General features: G+C 42.5%; 1 protein-coding gene across 4 annotated transcripts in view; it reads left to right on the top strand.

The window, feature by feature from the left end:
- The window catches only part of DMXL2 (Dmx like 2), an 81,557-nt gene that overhangs the window by 32,433 nt on the left and 31,986 nt on the right, over nt 1-17,138 (top strand). For 2 of the 4 annotated variants that reach the window (XM_072148233.1, XM_072148231.1), the window contains exons 13-24: nt 420-541; nt 942-1,031; nt 2,656-2,773; nt 6,308-6,427; nt 7,074-7,301; nt 8,546-10,213; nt 10,659-10,769; nt 11,779-11,948; nt 13,100-13,197; nt 13,867-14,032; nt 14,151-14,415; nt 14,923-15,980. In XM_072148233.1, the coding sequence (XP_072004334.1) occupies nt 420-541; nt 942-1,031; nt 2,656-2,773; nt 6,308-6,427; nt 7,074-7,301; nt 8,546-10,213; nt 10,659-10,769; nt 11,779-11,948; nt 13,100-13,197; nt 13,867-14,032; nt 14,151-14,415; nt 14,923-15,980 (4,214 nt within the window). Of the gene's footprint in view, nt 1-419; nt 542-941; nt 1,032-2,655; nt 2,792-6,307; nt 6,428-7,073; nt 7,302-8,545; nt 10,214-10,658; nt 10,770-11,778; nt 11,949-13,099; nt 13,198-13,866; nt 14,033-14,150; nt 14,416-14,922; nt 15,981-17,138 lie in introns of all 4 variants that reach the window. The other 2 variants (XM_072148232.1, XM_072148230.1) reach the window with 1 other exon arrangement.

Raw genomic sequence — 17,138 nt, 5'->3', positions numbered from 1 at the left:
CCCTGTGTGTGAACCCACTGTCTGCAAATTTAGTAAAAGGTCCAATTCTTGCCTGTGTTTGCGTCAGCCTTTTTCTATGGACGTTGGCAGGCGAGTGGACATGCTGATATTGCATATCATCTGAAATACCTTACACCACATTAATAAAGACAATTCTTAGCCCCTTTCAGACTAGTATGACAAAAGGGGCCTAACCCACCAAAAAGAGGCAAAGCTTTACAGAAAAAGCGATGTGCTCAATAAGTTAATCAAATGTGTCCACACTAGTGGCAGAAAAGAGCAGACAGTCCTGATAGGTTTATGATTCAGCCTTAGACACTGATAAATATTGGGTAGTTTAATGCTGCCGATCTTACTCTTCTCTGCCCCATTGTCCCCATTGGGACTTTAAGTGACATGCCTTCTTTTTTATTCTATAGGTACATACTGTAATTCGGCCAGTGCCTGCTTTGTAGCCTCCGATGGGACGAACCTGAGGCTGTATCAGGCAGTGGTGGATGCACGAAAGTTACTCGATGAACTCTCCGATCCTGAATCCTCAGTAAGTTGTCCGACCCGTGTCTACAACCATAAAGACCCTTTTGTAAAAAGGGAATACCTTTTTTTTTTTTTTTTTTTTTTTAGGTTTTTTCATGTGATTTCTATTTAATAAAAGACAAGACAGACAGGATTACAGTAGAATATAACATCTCTATAGAAAACACCATCATTGCCTCTACTGACAATAGATCGAGTGTGTTATTTGTAGCTGGTCGCACACCTAGAATAATATCTTTGTGTCAGAAAACGAGCTGAAATGATAATTCCCATCCGTGGTCCAGGCTTCATGAAACTCCTAACAGTTTCCCTATACGTGACAGCTAGGGAAATGCTGTGTTTTATGTTATACTTTAATTACCTGAATGATTAAAAACTCCTCATTTTATATCTGCGTCTTACAGAAACTAATTGGTGAAGTGTTTAACATTGTCAGCCAGCAGTCTACAGCGCGCCCCGGCTGCATCATTGAGCTTGATGCGATCACTAGTAAGGTAAGTAGTCTGGGAAATTACTAATTCGCTGTAAAATATTTGCATGTGTTTCGTAACCAGATAGGGGTTTTTTGTTTTTTTTTTTTAACCCTCATCAATAACCAGGAAAAACTTATACACCAAATGTGCAGCTAAATACATGTGTTGGGTACAAAATCTTTAGGGGATTTTGTTCTGTGCATTGCAAAAGGCAAAATCAGCTGCATGAATTTATAAGCTGTAGGTTTCAAACTCTGTATCGTATATAAGTAATATCCCTGGCATATGATATCGATCGATACAAGGAGTGTAACCATGGCTTATATACAGTGTGTGCGCATAGTTTTCGCACATACACGATATTAACAAAATTTAAATACCTGCTTCAAGATTCTTCCAGTTGCACTGTTGGATTTCTTGGCTGTGGCAAATGTTTTCCTTTAAAAAAAAATTTGCCATCAAAATCCATCATAATAAACCAGTGTCCCAGTTACTCTGAAGATCCAGGTACCATGGCTGTGGGAATCTTCTTATATTTGTAATCCATGGCCTCCTCCCTTCTAAACCCAACTTTAATAATGATGCTCTGGTGTTTGTTACCAGTGCCCCTCTGTGCTGCACCCTCACAGGCTGTTACACTGCCCCCCCCCCCCCATCCCCTTGGCTTTCTCTAGTTATTGTAATGTCACATGGTGGGAGGGAGAGAAGTTCTCTTGCACAGTTTAACAGGAGCTCCAGACCCTTTATGGCTCATTAGCATACCGTATATTCTCGAGTAAAAAAAAAGTGCTGAAAAACCATAACTCGGCTTATACTTGAGTCAATGAAATAAAAACTCTGTACTCACCTTTCCGATGCCCCCCGCAGGTCCTCTCCTATCTTAAGCTTAGGCTCCGTCTTTGGGTCCCTTTTGGCTGCGTCTCACACACCATGACATGAACCGGTGGCTGAGATCATAGTGTGTACACTGCCATCAGCACACACAGCAAGCTGGGATGTCATGGTGTATGCGACGGGACCATGCAGGGAGCCGAAGAGGACCTGCGGGGTCTGAAAGGTTTTCTATTTTAGCATGGGCAGGGGGCTGCTGGATGTTTGCGGGGAGCAGGCGCTGGCTATATATACAGGGGGGCAGGCACTAGCTGGATATATACTGGGGACAGCGGGCTGCTGGCTATATACTGGGGGAAGAGGGCTGATGGCTATATGCAAGAGGGCAGGCACTGGCTATGTATTAGGGAGCTGGCTATATACTAGGCAGCAGGGAGCTGGCTATATACTAGTGGGCTGCTGGCTACATACTGGGGGGCAAAGTCTGCTGGCTATATACTGGGGCAGGGGGCTACTGGTTTTATAGTAGGGGGCTGCTGGCTATATAGTTGGGGGGGGGGGGCATGTGACCAATTTTTTTTCTCACCCTTGGCTTATACTCGAATCAATAGGTTCTCCCACTTTTTTGTGTTAAAATTGGGTGCCTCGACTTGTATGGTAATTATAAAAGTGGATTTTAGATGGAAGGAGGCATTGGATAGCAAATATAAAAAGATTATTACAGTCACAGTGCCTGGATCTATGAGGAAGTGTCCCTGATTTATCATGATAGATTTTGATAAAATGAATGACCACCATGTCCATTAATATTTAGTGTGGCTCCCGGACTCAGCTGCTTCACGTTTTCCAAGAAGACTTTATATTGGGGTACAAGCCACACAAAGATGAAGTAAAAGCCAAGGAACCCGAGGTTTTCTTTCAGCCGTCGCAAGGTATGAGCCTGAAATCAGGTACACATTTTTTGTTTATTCAATTATTATTTTATTAATATGAAGAAATAACAATTTTCTTGTTTGCCATCAAATAGCTTTGAATCATTAAAATCATACTTTCTGGAAGATATAATTGACACTTGTTGTAGGTCATTACTTTTTTTTCTTGCTATTTGGTAGCTTTATGTAATGTATTTAAAGGGAATCTGTCACAAAATTTTATCTCATTAAAAGAAATCCAGAATGATAAACCAGGGACACTGACTCATAGATCCAGGCAGTGTGATTGTGGAAATATTCTTATGCTTGATATCCACAGCCTCCTTCCTTCTAAAATCAACTTTTACAATCATGCTAATGAGGGTCCTGGGGTTGTTACCTGAGCCTCACTGTACTGCAGCTTCACAGGGTGTTACACTGTCTTACTCCCCCTTTTCTCTCTCAGCACTCCCCCCCCCTCCCTCTGCCTGATGTAATCTCAGTGCAGCAGAGGAAGTATGAGCATACCGTGGGAGGGGTTTGAACTACTCCTGCACAGTGTAGAAGCCTGTGAATCTGTAGCATGGTAACAACATAACTTGGCATCATTTTAAAAGTAATAGATAGGATGCTTGTATCTATGAGGAAGTGTCCATGGTATCATGTTTTGCTCAGACACCACTATGTTAGGTTTTATAGTACTTGGAAACATGGACAGTTAATATATAGGCAGGTTTTGTATTTTTTATCTGCAACTATTTTTACCACTAATGTATTTAACTGCCTGTATTTCCGGTTCTGTAACTCACAGAACCACAAGTCTGATACAGTCCAAAAGTCGTGATTCTTAATATGCAAATAAAAGGGTACTATGTAGACCAAGATAGCGGCATATGAACAGTCCCTCCACCTGTAGCCTCTCAACTTTTCTTACCGTATATACTTGTGTATAAGCCGAGTTTTTCAGCACAAAAAATGTGCTGAAAAACGTCCCCTCGGCTTATACACGAGTCAATATAAAAATTAAAAATACTTAAAAAATAATAAACTTATATACTCACTCTCCGGTGGCCCGACGTGCCGCGCTGCTCCCCCGATGTTCACGCGGCTGGTCTTCAGGCTTCCTCGCCGTCTTCTTGCTTCTGCTGGGCGCCGCCATGTTTTGCCCCGGGGCGGCGCCTAGTGTGACGTTAGCAGCGGCGCGTCACACTAGGCGCCTGCCAGGGAAGATCAATGGCGGTGCCCTGAAGACTAGCTGCGCGGACATCGGGGGAGCAGCGCTGCACGTCGGGGCCACCGAAGGGTGAGTATATAAGTTTTTTTTTTTTTTTATGCTGGGCTGGGCTGTATTCTACATGGGGTAGGCTGTATTCTACATGGGGGCAAGCTGTATACTACATGGGGGCAGGCTGTATTCTACTGGGGGCAGGCTGTATACTACATGGGGTAGGCTGTATTCTACATGGGGGCAAGCTGTATACTACATGGGGGCAAGCTGTATACTACATGGGGGCAAGCTGTATACTACATGGGGGCAAGCTGTATACTACATGGGGGCAAGCTGTATACTACATGGAGGCAAGCTGTATACTACATGGGGGCAAGCTGTATACTACATGGGGGCAAGCTGTATACTACATGGGGCAGGCTGTATTCTACTGGGGGCAGGCTGTATACTACTGGGGGCAGGCTGTATACTACTGGGGGCAGGCTGTATACTACTGGGGGCAGGCTGTATACTACTGGGGGCAAGCTGCATACTACTGGGGACTGGCTGTATACTACTGGGGACTGGCTGTATACTACTGGGGGCAGGCTGTATACTACTGGGGGCAGGCTGGCTGTATACTGCTGGGGGCAAGCTGGGCTGGCTGTATACTATAGGGGGCTGGTTGGCTATATACTGGGGGGTCTGTGACCAATGCATTTCCCACCCTTGGCTTAAACTCGAATCAATAGGTTTTCCCAGTTTTTGGTGGTAAAATTAGGGGTCTCGGCTTATACTCGAGTATATACGGTATCTCAGACAAATATGACTCTTCTCTGCTCATTTGCATAAGACCTTTTATGGAGATTTTTTTTAACAGGTAAATGGTTGAGCTTTTACATAAGTGGAAATTGTAGAAAGGATATTTTATACCTTACCTGAGGGGGCTGGCAGGTTTCACTTTCAATTAGATAAGAGTAATATTAATGGGGATGGACATGATAAAGACCCATTCCCTTCCTTGTAACTTTTCTTTGAGTTATGAGACAAGAATAGCTGTCCTTATCAATATCTACAGGCCAATGGATACCGCTAAATCGACCCTGGAGCCCCCACAGTACACAGCTGATGTCCCAGCCAGGAGTCAGACATTATCACGTATACAGTTGAGGGGTCATTAATGTCCATTTTGAAAAAAAAAAAAAAAGTTCCCTGATGATATTTTTTTGATATATCTGTTGAGAAAAGCTCTGTTTCTGGTTATATTGTACATGTATAAGGTGACTTCTCTCTCCAACTGGTACATTTAGAATCATAGAAAACTTTTATTGTGTTATTTAAAGGACATCGACTACAAGAATGAAGGATTGTAAATCAAGCACACTGACATACCGGTGTGTGCTCCCTCTGGCAGGATATATCTTTCTTTCTTATGCAAAAGAGCCAGAGGTGCTCCAGGCTCCATATGTGTTAATGGAGCCTGGAGCCCCTCAGGTTCATATGCATAGTTTTTAAAGCCTACCTTTCTTAAAAACAAGGGCACAGAAAGCTTAAAGAGGACCTGTCACCTGTAAAATGGGACTAGGAGCTGCTTACTAAAATAAGCAGCTCCTAGTGCTACAACAGACTTAGCAGTGTTACAAAGATGGTGTTTTCGGAAACCTCTGATAACGCTAACAAACACTGCTGTGCTGTACACTAGAAACGCCGGACCGCGCTGGAAGGGGGCGGGATGAAGGCCGGTGACTGCTGCATGAAGCTCGGCAGTCACCGCCGGTCTATGGAGTGGGTGGGGAGGTCCGGGGAAGAGGCAGGTCCTCGGACCACCCCCTGATGAATACTAGTATACATTGTGTTTCTAGTGTACAGCACAGCAGTGTTTGTTAGCGTTATCAGAGGTTTCCGATAATGCTAGCTGTGTAACACTGCTGCGTTTGTTGTAGCACCAGGAGCTGCTCACTTTAGTAAGCAGCTCCTAGTCCCGTTTTTGCAGGTGACAGGTCCTCTTTAAGCTTCCTGTGCCCTTGTTTTTAAGAAAGGAAGGCTTTAAAAATTATGCATATGAACCTGAGGGGCTCCATTAACACCTATGGAGCCTGGAGCCCCTGGAGGCCCTTTTGCATAATTTTAAAAGTCTTTTTTTATGTAAAAACCAGGGAATAAGAAGCTAAAAGAAGAGTGTTTCCTGCCAGAGGAGGCACACACCAGTATGTAAATGTGCTTGGTTTACAATCCTTCATCCATCCGTACTTTAATCCTATTTGCATGGCGGAAAAAAAAGATATTTTTCAAATTTGTACAGTATATTTGGTTTCGGTGTATTACACAAGTATATTCATTGTTCACAGGTTACAGACCACCTCCCTTCTCAGAAAAGTTTTTTCTAGTTGTTATAGAAAAAGATGGTAAAAACCGCTCAATTCTTAATATGTGGCATCTTCACTTGAAGTCTGTGCAGGCTTGTGTTGGTAAGTAGCATTGTATGTGCATCATTGATCTGTTTGATATCACAGGAAACATTGTATATCATTATATGCATTGATCTGTGTATTATCTGCATATAATCTCCACTTAGATGGAACCATGTTTGCTTAAGGGACATCTATCACCAGATCAAGTATTGTAAACCAAGCACACTGACATACTGGTGTGCACCCGCTCTGGCAGGATCTGCTCTTCTTTTAACCTCTTATGCCCCTTTTTTGTTAAAAAAAAGGTATTTTAAAATTATGCAAATGAGACTGATGTCAGGTTCATTTGCATAACTTTTATATCCCTGTTTTTTCTTAAAAACAAGGGCAAAATAAGCTAAAAGAACAGCAGATCCTGCCAGTGGGGGCACATACCAGTATGTGTAAATGTTCGGTTTACAATCCTTGATCTGTTGATAGATGTCCTTTTAAAGGGGCTGTCAAGGATTTATTTTAGCAAAAATGTGATAAAAGCTGTAAAAAAATTCATTCAACTCCATGTTGTTACTTACAAAGGTCGCATCCCCATAACCAGTGCTTTGGATCACTGGCCACAGGGAGACTATTGTTCAAGGGAGACTATTTGTGGACTATATGTGTTAATAGGGTTTTGTATAATTAAATTTTTTTTTTTCTTTTAAAGCAAAGCCTGCAGACCCTGCGCCGTCAGAAAACTTTCTTACAATTCCCGGGCAGGTCACTGTGGAATCTTCTCCAGAAACCTCTCCAGGCACAAGCCCCATGACCCGCTCTGCATCAATTGCTAATCTGCAGACAGCCAGTAAATTGATTCTGAGCTCGCAGCTAGTATATAGCCATCCGCTGGATATCCCCGAAGGTGTAGAAGTAATAAGAGCAACGCCTTCAGCAGGTAAGTCCATGGGGATCATTGTGTTACAACCTGTTACCCCGAAATTGTTCTGTTATACAGAAAGGGTGTTGATTAGTGATGAGCGAGTATACTCGTCCGAGCTTGATGCTCGGTCGAGTATTAGCATACTCGGACCGGCTCGTTGCTCGGACGAGTATTTGCCCTGCTCGATAACGAGCATTTAATTTAAAAAAAAAACAGTGAAGAATAGTAAAAAGATACAATTAAAACATTTAATTTAATTGTTTAATTGAAGAAAACAGTGAAAGAACACAGTGCAGAACAGATTGCAGATGTTCGGGAACATCTGCGATCTGTTCCGGAGACACGCGTGCAGAACGGTGTTCTCCGCAATAGTATTTGAAGAACAATATGTGTGAAGAACACATTACAGATGTTTGGCAACATCTGCAAGTTGTTCTCTACACATATTGTTCTTCAAATACTATTGCGGAGAACACCGTTCTGCACGGGTGTCTCCGGAGCAGATCGCAGATGTCCCGGAGACACGCGTGCAGAACGGTGTTCTCCGCAATAGTATTTGAAGAACAATATGTGTGAAGAACAACTTGCAGATGTTTGCAAACATCTGCAAGTTGTTCTTCACACATATTGTTCTTCAAATACTATTGCGGAGAACACCGTTCTGCACGCGTGTCTCCGGAACAGATTGCAGATGTTCCCGAACATCTGCAATCTGTTCTGCACTGTGTTCTTTCACTGTGCTCGTTAAGTTTATAATTTTACTGAAAAATGCTCGGGTCTCCCATTGATTTCAATGGGGCTCGTTACTCGAAACGAGCACTCGAGCATCTGGAAATGTTCGGCTCGAGTAACGAGCACCCGAGCATTTTAGTGCTCGCTCATCTCTAGTGTTGATCACTCCTTGCAATTTGTTTGTACGGTTATGATTTTGTGAAAAACAACTAAAAGCCTGTTGGAAAATAAAAGCTTGTTGCCCATGTGTTTGGCCTGACACACTCACTCCATGCATTTGTGGGATTTACTTGTCTGGACCTAGACTCAGCGTGTCCTTTCATTTCGGTGATATTTTCATATTTTCTGTCCAGTACATCACATAAGTGCACAGAGAGATTTTTGGATCAAATTTGCTTGTGGGGAACCATCTTGATTTTCTTTTTTAATGCTAATATGTCTATAAAGCTATTATAACTTATTTCTATCTAATTTTATCCTATAAATTGGAATTCTGTACTAAATGTCTTGTTTTTTTTCCCTAACAGGCCATCTTAGTTCTTCATCCATTTACCCAGTGTGCCTTGCACCATACCTAGTGGTTACTACATGCTCCGACAACAAAGTGCGATTCTGGAGATGCAGCGTGCAAGAGCTTGATGGAAACGAGGAGCAGTTTAGCTATAACTGGAAGGAATGGTCTTTAATGAATGAAGGACTTGATGAGAGCAGCAGTACAGTGAGTGTAGCAGGAAAGCCGGTTGCAGTAAGTTGTTCTTACACCGGAAGACTCGCTGTGGCGTATAAGCAGCCCATTCAGCATAATGGCTTTGTCTCCAAAGAATTTTCTATGCACGTATGTCTCTTTGAATGTGAATCCACAGGCGGATCCGAATGGGTCTTAGAACAAACGATACATCTCGATGACTTGATAAGAGTTGGCACCATACTTGATGCTCATGTGAGCGTAGATAGTAATTTATTTGTATACTCGAAATCTGATGTGTTTCTTAACAGAGACAAGCATCTCATGCCAAACATTAAGCATCTGGTACACTTGGACTGGGTTTCTAAAGAAGATGGCTCGCATATACTAACTGTAGGAGTTGGATCCAATATTTTCATGTACGGGCGATTGTCGGGCATTGTTACTGATCAGACCAATAGCAAGGATGGGATTGCTGTCATCACTTTACCACTTGGTGGTAGTATAAAACAGGGCATAAAATCAAAATGGGTCCTGCTTAGATCAATCGATCTGGTGTCATCCGTGGATGGAACACCATCATTACCAGTGTCTTTGTCGTGGGTTAGAGATGGCATTTTAGTAGTCGGGATGGATTGTGAGATGCATGTCTATGCTCAATGGAAACATAATGTGAAGTTAGGGGACGCTGATGGCTCAGTCTTTGATGGCAAAGCAGGACAGTCCGAACAGATCAATACAATTTCTAAGAAAACCAGTGTCATTGATGGAGCCGCAATTGTCGATGATGTCTTTGGCAGCCCAACTGTTATACAAGATGGCGGACTATTTGAAGCTGCCCACGTACTTTCTCCGACTCTTCCGCAGTATCACCCAACTCAACTACTTGAACTAATGGACTTGGGAAAAGTTAGACGAGCAAAAGCCATCCTTTCACATTTAGTAAAGTGCATTGCTGGGGAGGTTGCGATTGTAAAAGATTTAGATGCTGGGGATGAAGCCGCTCCAAAACGCCACCTCTCACGGACTATCAGTGTTAGTGGCAGCACAGCCAAGGACATGATTATTACTGGAAAAGATGGCACTCGCGAGTACACAGAGATTGACTCCATTCCTCCACTACCACTCTATGCTCTGATGTCTGCTGATCAAGACGCACCTTACACAGCTCCTGAAGAACCAACCAAAAGCTCACAAACCTCCAAATTAAGTTTTGATAAAAAAACAGATGACCAATATTCCGATCTATTCCAGGTACAGAATGTGACCACTGATGATTTTATAGGTTTTGAAACTGAAAAAAGAGAAAGCAGATCAAAAGTTATTAACCTGTCTCAGTATGGGCCGACATACTTTGGCCGGGAACATGCCAGCGTACTCTCAAGTCATCTCATGCATTCCAGTTTACCCGGCCTGACCCGCTTAGAACAGATGTTTCTAGTGGCTCTAGCGGACACGGTGGCAACAACCAGCACAGAGCTTGGGGAAAGCAGAGATAACAGCTACACAGGTAATAATCATCAATCATATCATAAATTAGTGGAATGTTGTTGTAGATCTTTTTACATGTTTCCCAAAATTAAGACAAAACATTTGTGTTAGGGTTGGCATCCTGGAAAAACCCCTTGGCACCTGGTCAGGGGGCAAGAAAAAAAGTGTACCTACTTTAGCTCCCTGTTCCTGTGACATTAGGGTCTTCTAATCTGCGGCACCTTGGCCTGAGGTGCTGGTGGTCACAGGACCTGCTTCAGCCAATTGCTAATGTAGAGGGAGATCCTGGATGCTCCTTTCCTAGATCGGTGTTTCATCTTCTTTATAGATAATATAGATAGTAGTGACTTGTTGGGCACCTCATTCTAACCCCCTGGTTTGAAACATACAATTATTTCATTCCTATATGAATCGCAGCTCATACGATTCTGTGTACTTACACTTTATAACTGTTATATTTCTAGGAGGAGACAACCTTGATGAATGTGGCTTGAGATATTTGTTGGCTATGAGGTTGCACACTTGTCTCTTAACATCACTTCCTCCATTGTATCGACTTCAGTTGCTTCACCAAGGTATTGTTTGTTTGTCTTTGTCTTATTTTACAACAGATCAACATCCAGTCTTAAAGGGGTTATCCGGGTTTAAAAAATTTCTTATGGCCGGGCTGGGGAGGGCTATTTAAACACAATAAACATGTACTTGCCGCCTCCGGTGCTGCCGATGTCCCGCGCTGCGGCCGGTCTTCTCTCTGCGCCGGTTTCATTACAAGTGCACACATAGAGCTTCCGGCCGGCCGGATGCTCCCATGCGACGCCATCTCCCAGCGCTTACAACGCTGAGAGATAGGGACGGATGGGAGGAGCCGGCCACATCGCGGACCGGAAGCTCCCTGTGTGCAGCTTCTGTGCCCCTGTAAACAAACAGGGGCACGGATCGAAGGGACCGCAGCGCGGGACATCAGCGGCGCCGGACGAGGTAAGTACATGTTTATTATGTTTAACTAGCCCTCCCCAGCCCGGCCCTAGGTCATTTTTAAAACCCGGATAACCCCTTTAAATGCTTTTGGGTTAATCCACATTGGTGTGTGGAACACACCCTATTAAAGGAAATTCGTCAGCAGCTTAGACCATACAAAACTGCAGACAGCTGTTAGCAGCTGCACTGTTAAAGTGACATTATTATCCTGGTCTGTAGCTCCTGCAAGTGCACTGTACAGCCTTTCGGCCTATAGAGCTCTCTCCTTCCCTCTTCTATGAGTAATAGTTATAGTTGGATTCTGTTTCGATACTACAGCAGTTTATTACAGAGAGCAGTAAGTCCCTCGGGCTGAAATATCCACCCACAGACCTTGCAGGAGCTGCAAAGCTGAATTAAAGGTATAGGTCGCCTGTATAGGAAAGGCTTATATGTGGGTTAGCATCAGCATGCAGTGTGCCAAAGCACAACCAGCGGGGAAGATCTACCTGCTATTTATTGGCTTCAGCTAGAGGGGACCTAGGATCGGAAGAAGCTGTGGTCAGTGTAAACTTTTCTATCGCCATTCGTTATTTCTTAAAATAATCCATCACTCTTATTCTGTAGGATTATCAACATGTCATTTTGCATGGGCCTATCACTCAGAGGCTGCAGAAGAATTAATCAACATGATCCCAGCTATTCAGAGGGGTGATCCACAGTGGTCTGAACTCAGAGCAATGGGAATTGGTTGGTGGGTGAGGAATATAAATACCCTACGCAGATGCATAGAAAAGGTAATCACCCAGTAATTAAATAAAATGTGCTTTAATATTCCTTATAATAATTTGTTAGTTATTTGAAGTACAATAAATCTTGCCCCATAAATAGAGCAGGAGGAGCTTGGTATATTCTGCATAGTGTCCTATCTGCATGCAGCGTATTATAGAACAGTAGGAGATGAGCAGATTGTATGCAGTGTGCTTTTTGCAGGCAGCATGTTATAGAGCAGAAGGAGTTGAGCATTGAATGTACATAGTGTCCTATCTGCAAGTAGCATGTTATACAGCCAGGGGAACTGAATGTACAGTGTCCTCTCATCAAGCAGCATTTTATAGAGCAGCAGGAGCCTAGCTGAATGTTTATACTGTTTATAATGTATATATCTGCAGACAGTATGATATAGAGCACTAAACCTCTGTTTACTGCCTCCATACAAAAAGCATCCACAATAGGTTCGATTCACGAAGAGCAGAGCACAGTCTTCATGAATCTGCGCCCAGAGTGCTCGGACTTAACAGGAGTACACCACAGTTATGTCAGACTTCCAACATAAATGTGGTGCATGGTGTGAATACGCCCCAGAACGCCCCTCTATGTGCACAGTATCGTGTCACAATGTCAGTTTAGCTGCAATTAACACTTCATAAATACATATGCAAGCTGAATACTGGTGCAGACTGTTTAGTAAATGTGGCCCAATGCATTTCATATGTTGACTGCATCCTTGGTTATTGATCCTTGCTATACATCCTGAATAGAATCAGAACTCCTCCAGGGTAGTGATCTGTTAATATAAGAGTCATTTGTCCTGAGTAATGATAGTTCTTTATAATTGGGATGAGTTTACATCTGAAACGCATTGGGGTAACGCCCTACCGCTTTTATAAGTGAATTTTGTTCTTTTTATATTGCAATAAAGTTTGAAATTAATTTTATTAAAAGTAAGGTCAGTTTTTTGCATTGCTAACAATCTCTTCCGGGCAGTTGGGTGTAGATTTTGTTCACCGTTATCAGCCTACAGGAACTGTCTGCTACTCGCTACTTTATCTCCAACACCTACTCAGGTTTAGTGCTGTCTGCTTTGCTTCGATGCTTTTTCTCTCTTGATCTTTGTGATTGTTGTGATATTTCCATGTATTTGATTGGAATGTTCCTATTATAACAGGTTGCCAAAGCATCTTTCCAGAGAAACAATGATCCCCTGGATGCTGCCATTTTCTACCTAGCAATGAAGAAGAAAGCTGTTCTCTGGGGTTTATTCCGGTAAGTGTTCTAATAAATAATTATACATTATAAAATATCTTGGCATTTATGAAAACTATTTTATTGTAAGAGAAAATTAAAAAGTAATGTAATTCTAATCTAAAGTGGTGTTTCACTTTCAGCTAATAATTGTTTTTGCTTTTCTTTGTGTAGTGAAAAGTTATACAATTTTCTGAAATACTTTATTTATCAACTCTGCTTCATGTCATTCTACAGGAAGCATCATTGTTTACTTCCTGTGGATAGAAATCGATCCCTGGTCACGTAATATCACACAGGTGCACAAACTGTTATACCATATGCTTTTGATAACTCATTACCTAATATTGCACCTTTGTGCCCATCACGTGATCATGGACAGTTTTTTTTATCCAAAGGAAGAAAACAGTTAAGTTTCTTAAAGAATGACAGCAAGCAGAGATCTAAAAAAAACTGTAAAGAATTGATACAGAAAGTACGGTATATTGGAAATTTGTATAAGTTTCCATTACTCAAACAATATCAATAATTTGCTGAAAGTGGACAACCCCTTTAAGTGGAAGGAAGAATGGAGTTTCCTTTGTAAAGTGTGAGGCTCTAACATATCATTAATTTATTATCATTAGTTTACAGATTGCTCAAAACTGGCTGTATAAATAAAATTAGATCAATTCTGAACTTTTCTTTTAGGTCCCAGCACGATGAGAAAATGACGCAGTTCTTTAGCCATAATTTTAAGGAGGATCGCTGGAGAAAAGCAGCCTTAAAGAATGCATTTTCATTGCTTGGCAAGCAGCGCTTTGAGCAGTCTGCAGCTTTCTTTTTACTTGCTGGTTCATTGAAGGATGCTATCGAGGTACCACCGTTTTATGGTTGTTATCGGGGGTTAATTTATTCCTTTTTTAATCCATTAGATGCATTTGTGGAGTTGTGTCCAATGCAATGTCATTTTTATTTATTATTTTTAATTTCAGGTCTGTCTAGAAAAAATGGAGGACACTCAGCTGGCATTGGTCATTGCCCGGTTGTATGAATCAGAATTTGACACATCTTCTACATACGAGGCTCTCCTCTATGAAAGAGTATTGGGGTGTCAGAAAGACGGATCAGGGTTCTGCTGTTCAAAGCTGCATACTGACCCTTTCCTACGGAGCATTGCTTACTGGATAATGAAAGACTACACTAAGGCATTGGATACTTTATTAGAACAAACCCCAAAGGAAGATGAGGAAAGCACTGGTTAGTTCATTTCCATTTAACACGCATGCATTTCAAAGGCAATCCTCCATGAAAATCAAGCATGGATAAATCCAGGCACCGTGAATGTGGTAATCTTCTTATGTTTGTTATCCATGGCCTCCTTCCCTCTAAAATTTACTTCCACCAAAATAGTGCGACGTTTCGCCAATTCAATCAAGGCATTATCAAGCTTGATTGAATTGGCAAAACGTCGCACTGTTTTGGTGGAATAAATCTTTGTTCTTCAGTGGATTTTCCGGAGTGCTGCTTCTCAATTGTCTACTATTGCATGTTGGGGTTGGTGTCGGACCTCTTAAGAAGACCTGCACCCGAATCATCTTATACACGGTGCCGCTCTACACACTCTGTTTTAGAAGATAACCACAGTCACAGTGCCTAGAATAAGTGTCCATAGGTTATCATGATGGATTTTTATTGTACATTTCCTCTTACTTTATGTTATTTTTATCTTTTTTTTAACGTTTCTTATTCCCTTTTTTTTTTTAGTTCTTGTCAAGTCATGCAATCCTGTGGTGTTTAGCTTCTACAACTACCTTCGTACTCACCCTCTTCTTCTCCGTCGACGTTTTGCTATTCCAGAAGCCACTGTTGGCTTAAAAACAGATAAAAACTATGTAGATGAAATTAACCTTATAGAAAGGAAATTATTTTTTACCACGGCAAATGCCCACTTCAAAGTAGGATGTCCAGTTCTTGCTTTAGAAGTTCTGTCTAAGATTCCAAAACTTAGTAACTCAATGGTTCAAAATGAAGATCTCTTAAGTGTGGGCTCTGTTGGACTAGACAGTCTGCAATTTATAGGAAAAAGTAACCTAGAAGAGGGGGCTGAGGCAGGATGGTTCACCGCAGCAACCGCAAAGCAGTCTACAATCGCTGACTCTGTCAATGACTTTGACTGGGGCTCTCCACTCATTAAGATTGAGGATGAGCCACTTCAGTTGGATTGGGAAGAGGATAAGGAGAGTGACAAAGAGGAAGATGGGGGGATGATGTTAAAAAGTTTAAATTTGGAGCAAAAAGATCTAAGCCTAAAGGATGCCAGTTCTGAAACCCCAACCATCGATAACTCCACACCAACCGCAAATGAAGTTGATGTCATTGCAGAACAGCTGAAATTTAGAGCCTGCTTGAAGATTCTTATGACGGAGCTGAGGACGTTGGCTACAGGACATGAAGTAGATGGTGGGAAACTCCGGTTCCAGCTGTATAACTGGCTAGAGAAGGAGATTGCCGCGATGCACAAAATATTCAACCACGAGGCTGATAGCAAAGACTTCACAATTGAGACTCCTCCACACGTGGAAATATTAGACGGTCAGGAATTTCATGATAAATCCGATATTGGATCCTATGAACGACATCAAATTGAACGCCGCAGGTTACAGGCTAAGCGAGAGCATGCTGAAAAACGGAAGTGGTGGTTGCAGAAGAACCAGGCTCTTCTTCGAGTCTTCCTGAGCTATTGCAGTTTACATGGTGCTCAGGGTGGTGGCTTGGCCTCTGTAAGAATGGAGCTGAAGTTTTTGTTACAAGAATCCCAGCAGGTAATAACATGACACTTCTTTGTGTGTGTGGAGGATTTCAGAACTAACTGCACTGTTGCAAGATATTTTGTGCATGTACATTTTTGGCTGGTGACAGGTTCTAATTGCCTATGCTATGCTGATTTTAAAAATGCCTTTGTCAGCATTCTGAATTATTATTTTAGCAGTTTTTAATAGTTTATTTCATATATTTATTTCATATTACCTTGCTCCCTGCCAGATATATCGGACGCTGAGCGCAGTGACATAACGTTCAGCGTTCGATATATCGGACGCGAGCGCTACTTGCATTTTGGACGTCACCCTGTCGTGAGACAGGATGACACCTCGGTGGGAGGTGTCGGCATCGCCAGCCGTCGCCCATCTGATGACATCACAGGACCAATCTGATTGATGATTTTGGGGCAGATCTTACTAGCCCAACGCTCTCCAACATCGCTATTTTGTGATTGATGATGTTGGAGAGAGTTGTGCTAGTGATCTGTCCCTTTACTGTACCCCAAAACACGATTACGCCCCATTGTCCATTTTCCCTATATCCCACACCCGCACTTTTAAGTGCGATCTGTTAGGAGTAGTAGTAGAGTGGAGCAGTAGTGGTAGCGTGGAGCAGTACTAGCTTTGGGGAGTAGGCGTTTTGTGGAGGAGCAGGCGTTGTGTGTAGGCATTGTTCTGTGTTGTACCAGTACAGAAGCCCCCAAGCCGGACTGTATTTTGGATTATAATAGGTACATGGGAGGGGTGGATTTGTCGGACCAGGTGCTTCAGCCATATAACGCCATGCGGAAGAAGCTGGCTGTGCACATCATGCAGATGGCACTGTATAATGCTTATGTGGTCTATCGATGTGCCGGCCAGACGTGAACTTTCTTGGAATTTCAAGAGGTGGGAGTCAAGCAGTTGATTTTTAGAGACCAAGAAAGGGGGAGTGCTAGTACGTCTGGAAGTGAGGCAACATCACGCATTTTACCAGGGCAGCACTTTCCATGAGAAGTTCCCCAAACTGCCAGCAAGGGAAGGACACAGAAGAGGCGCGGGGTGTGCTCCAAAAGTAACATAAAAAAAACATATACCAATGTGATATGTGTCCCGAGAAACCAGGGTTATGCATGAAAGATTGTGTATGGTATTGCCGTTCCCGGGAGGACCCGCATCATG

This window comes from Engystomops pustulosus, chromosome 4, assembly GCF_040894005.1.
Source record: "Engystomops pustulosus chromosome 4, aEngPut4.maternal, whole genome shotgun sequence".
Classification (NCBI taxonomy): Eukaryota; Metazoa; Chordata; class Amphibia; order Anura; family Leptodactylidae; genus Engystomops; species Engystomops pustulosus.
Note: the sequence above shows the minus strand (reverse complement) of the source record. Positions and strands in the feature narration are given on the sequence as shown.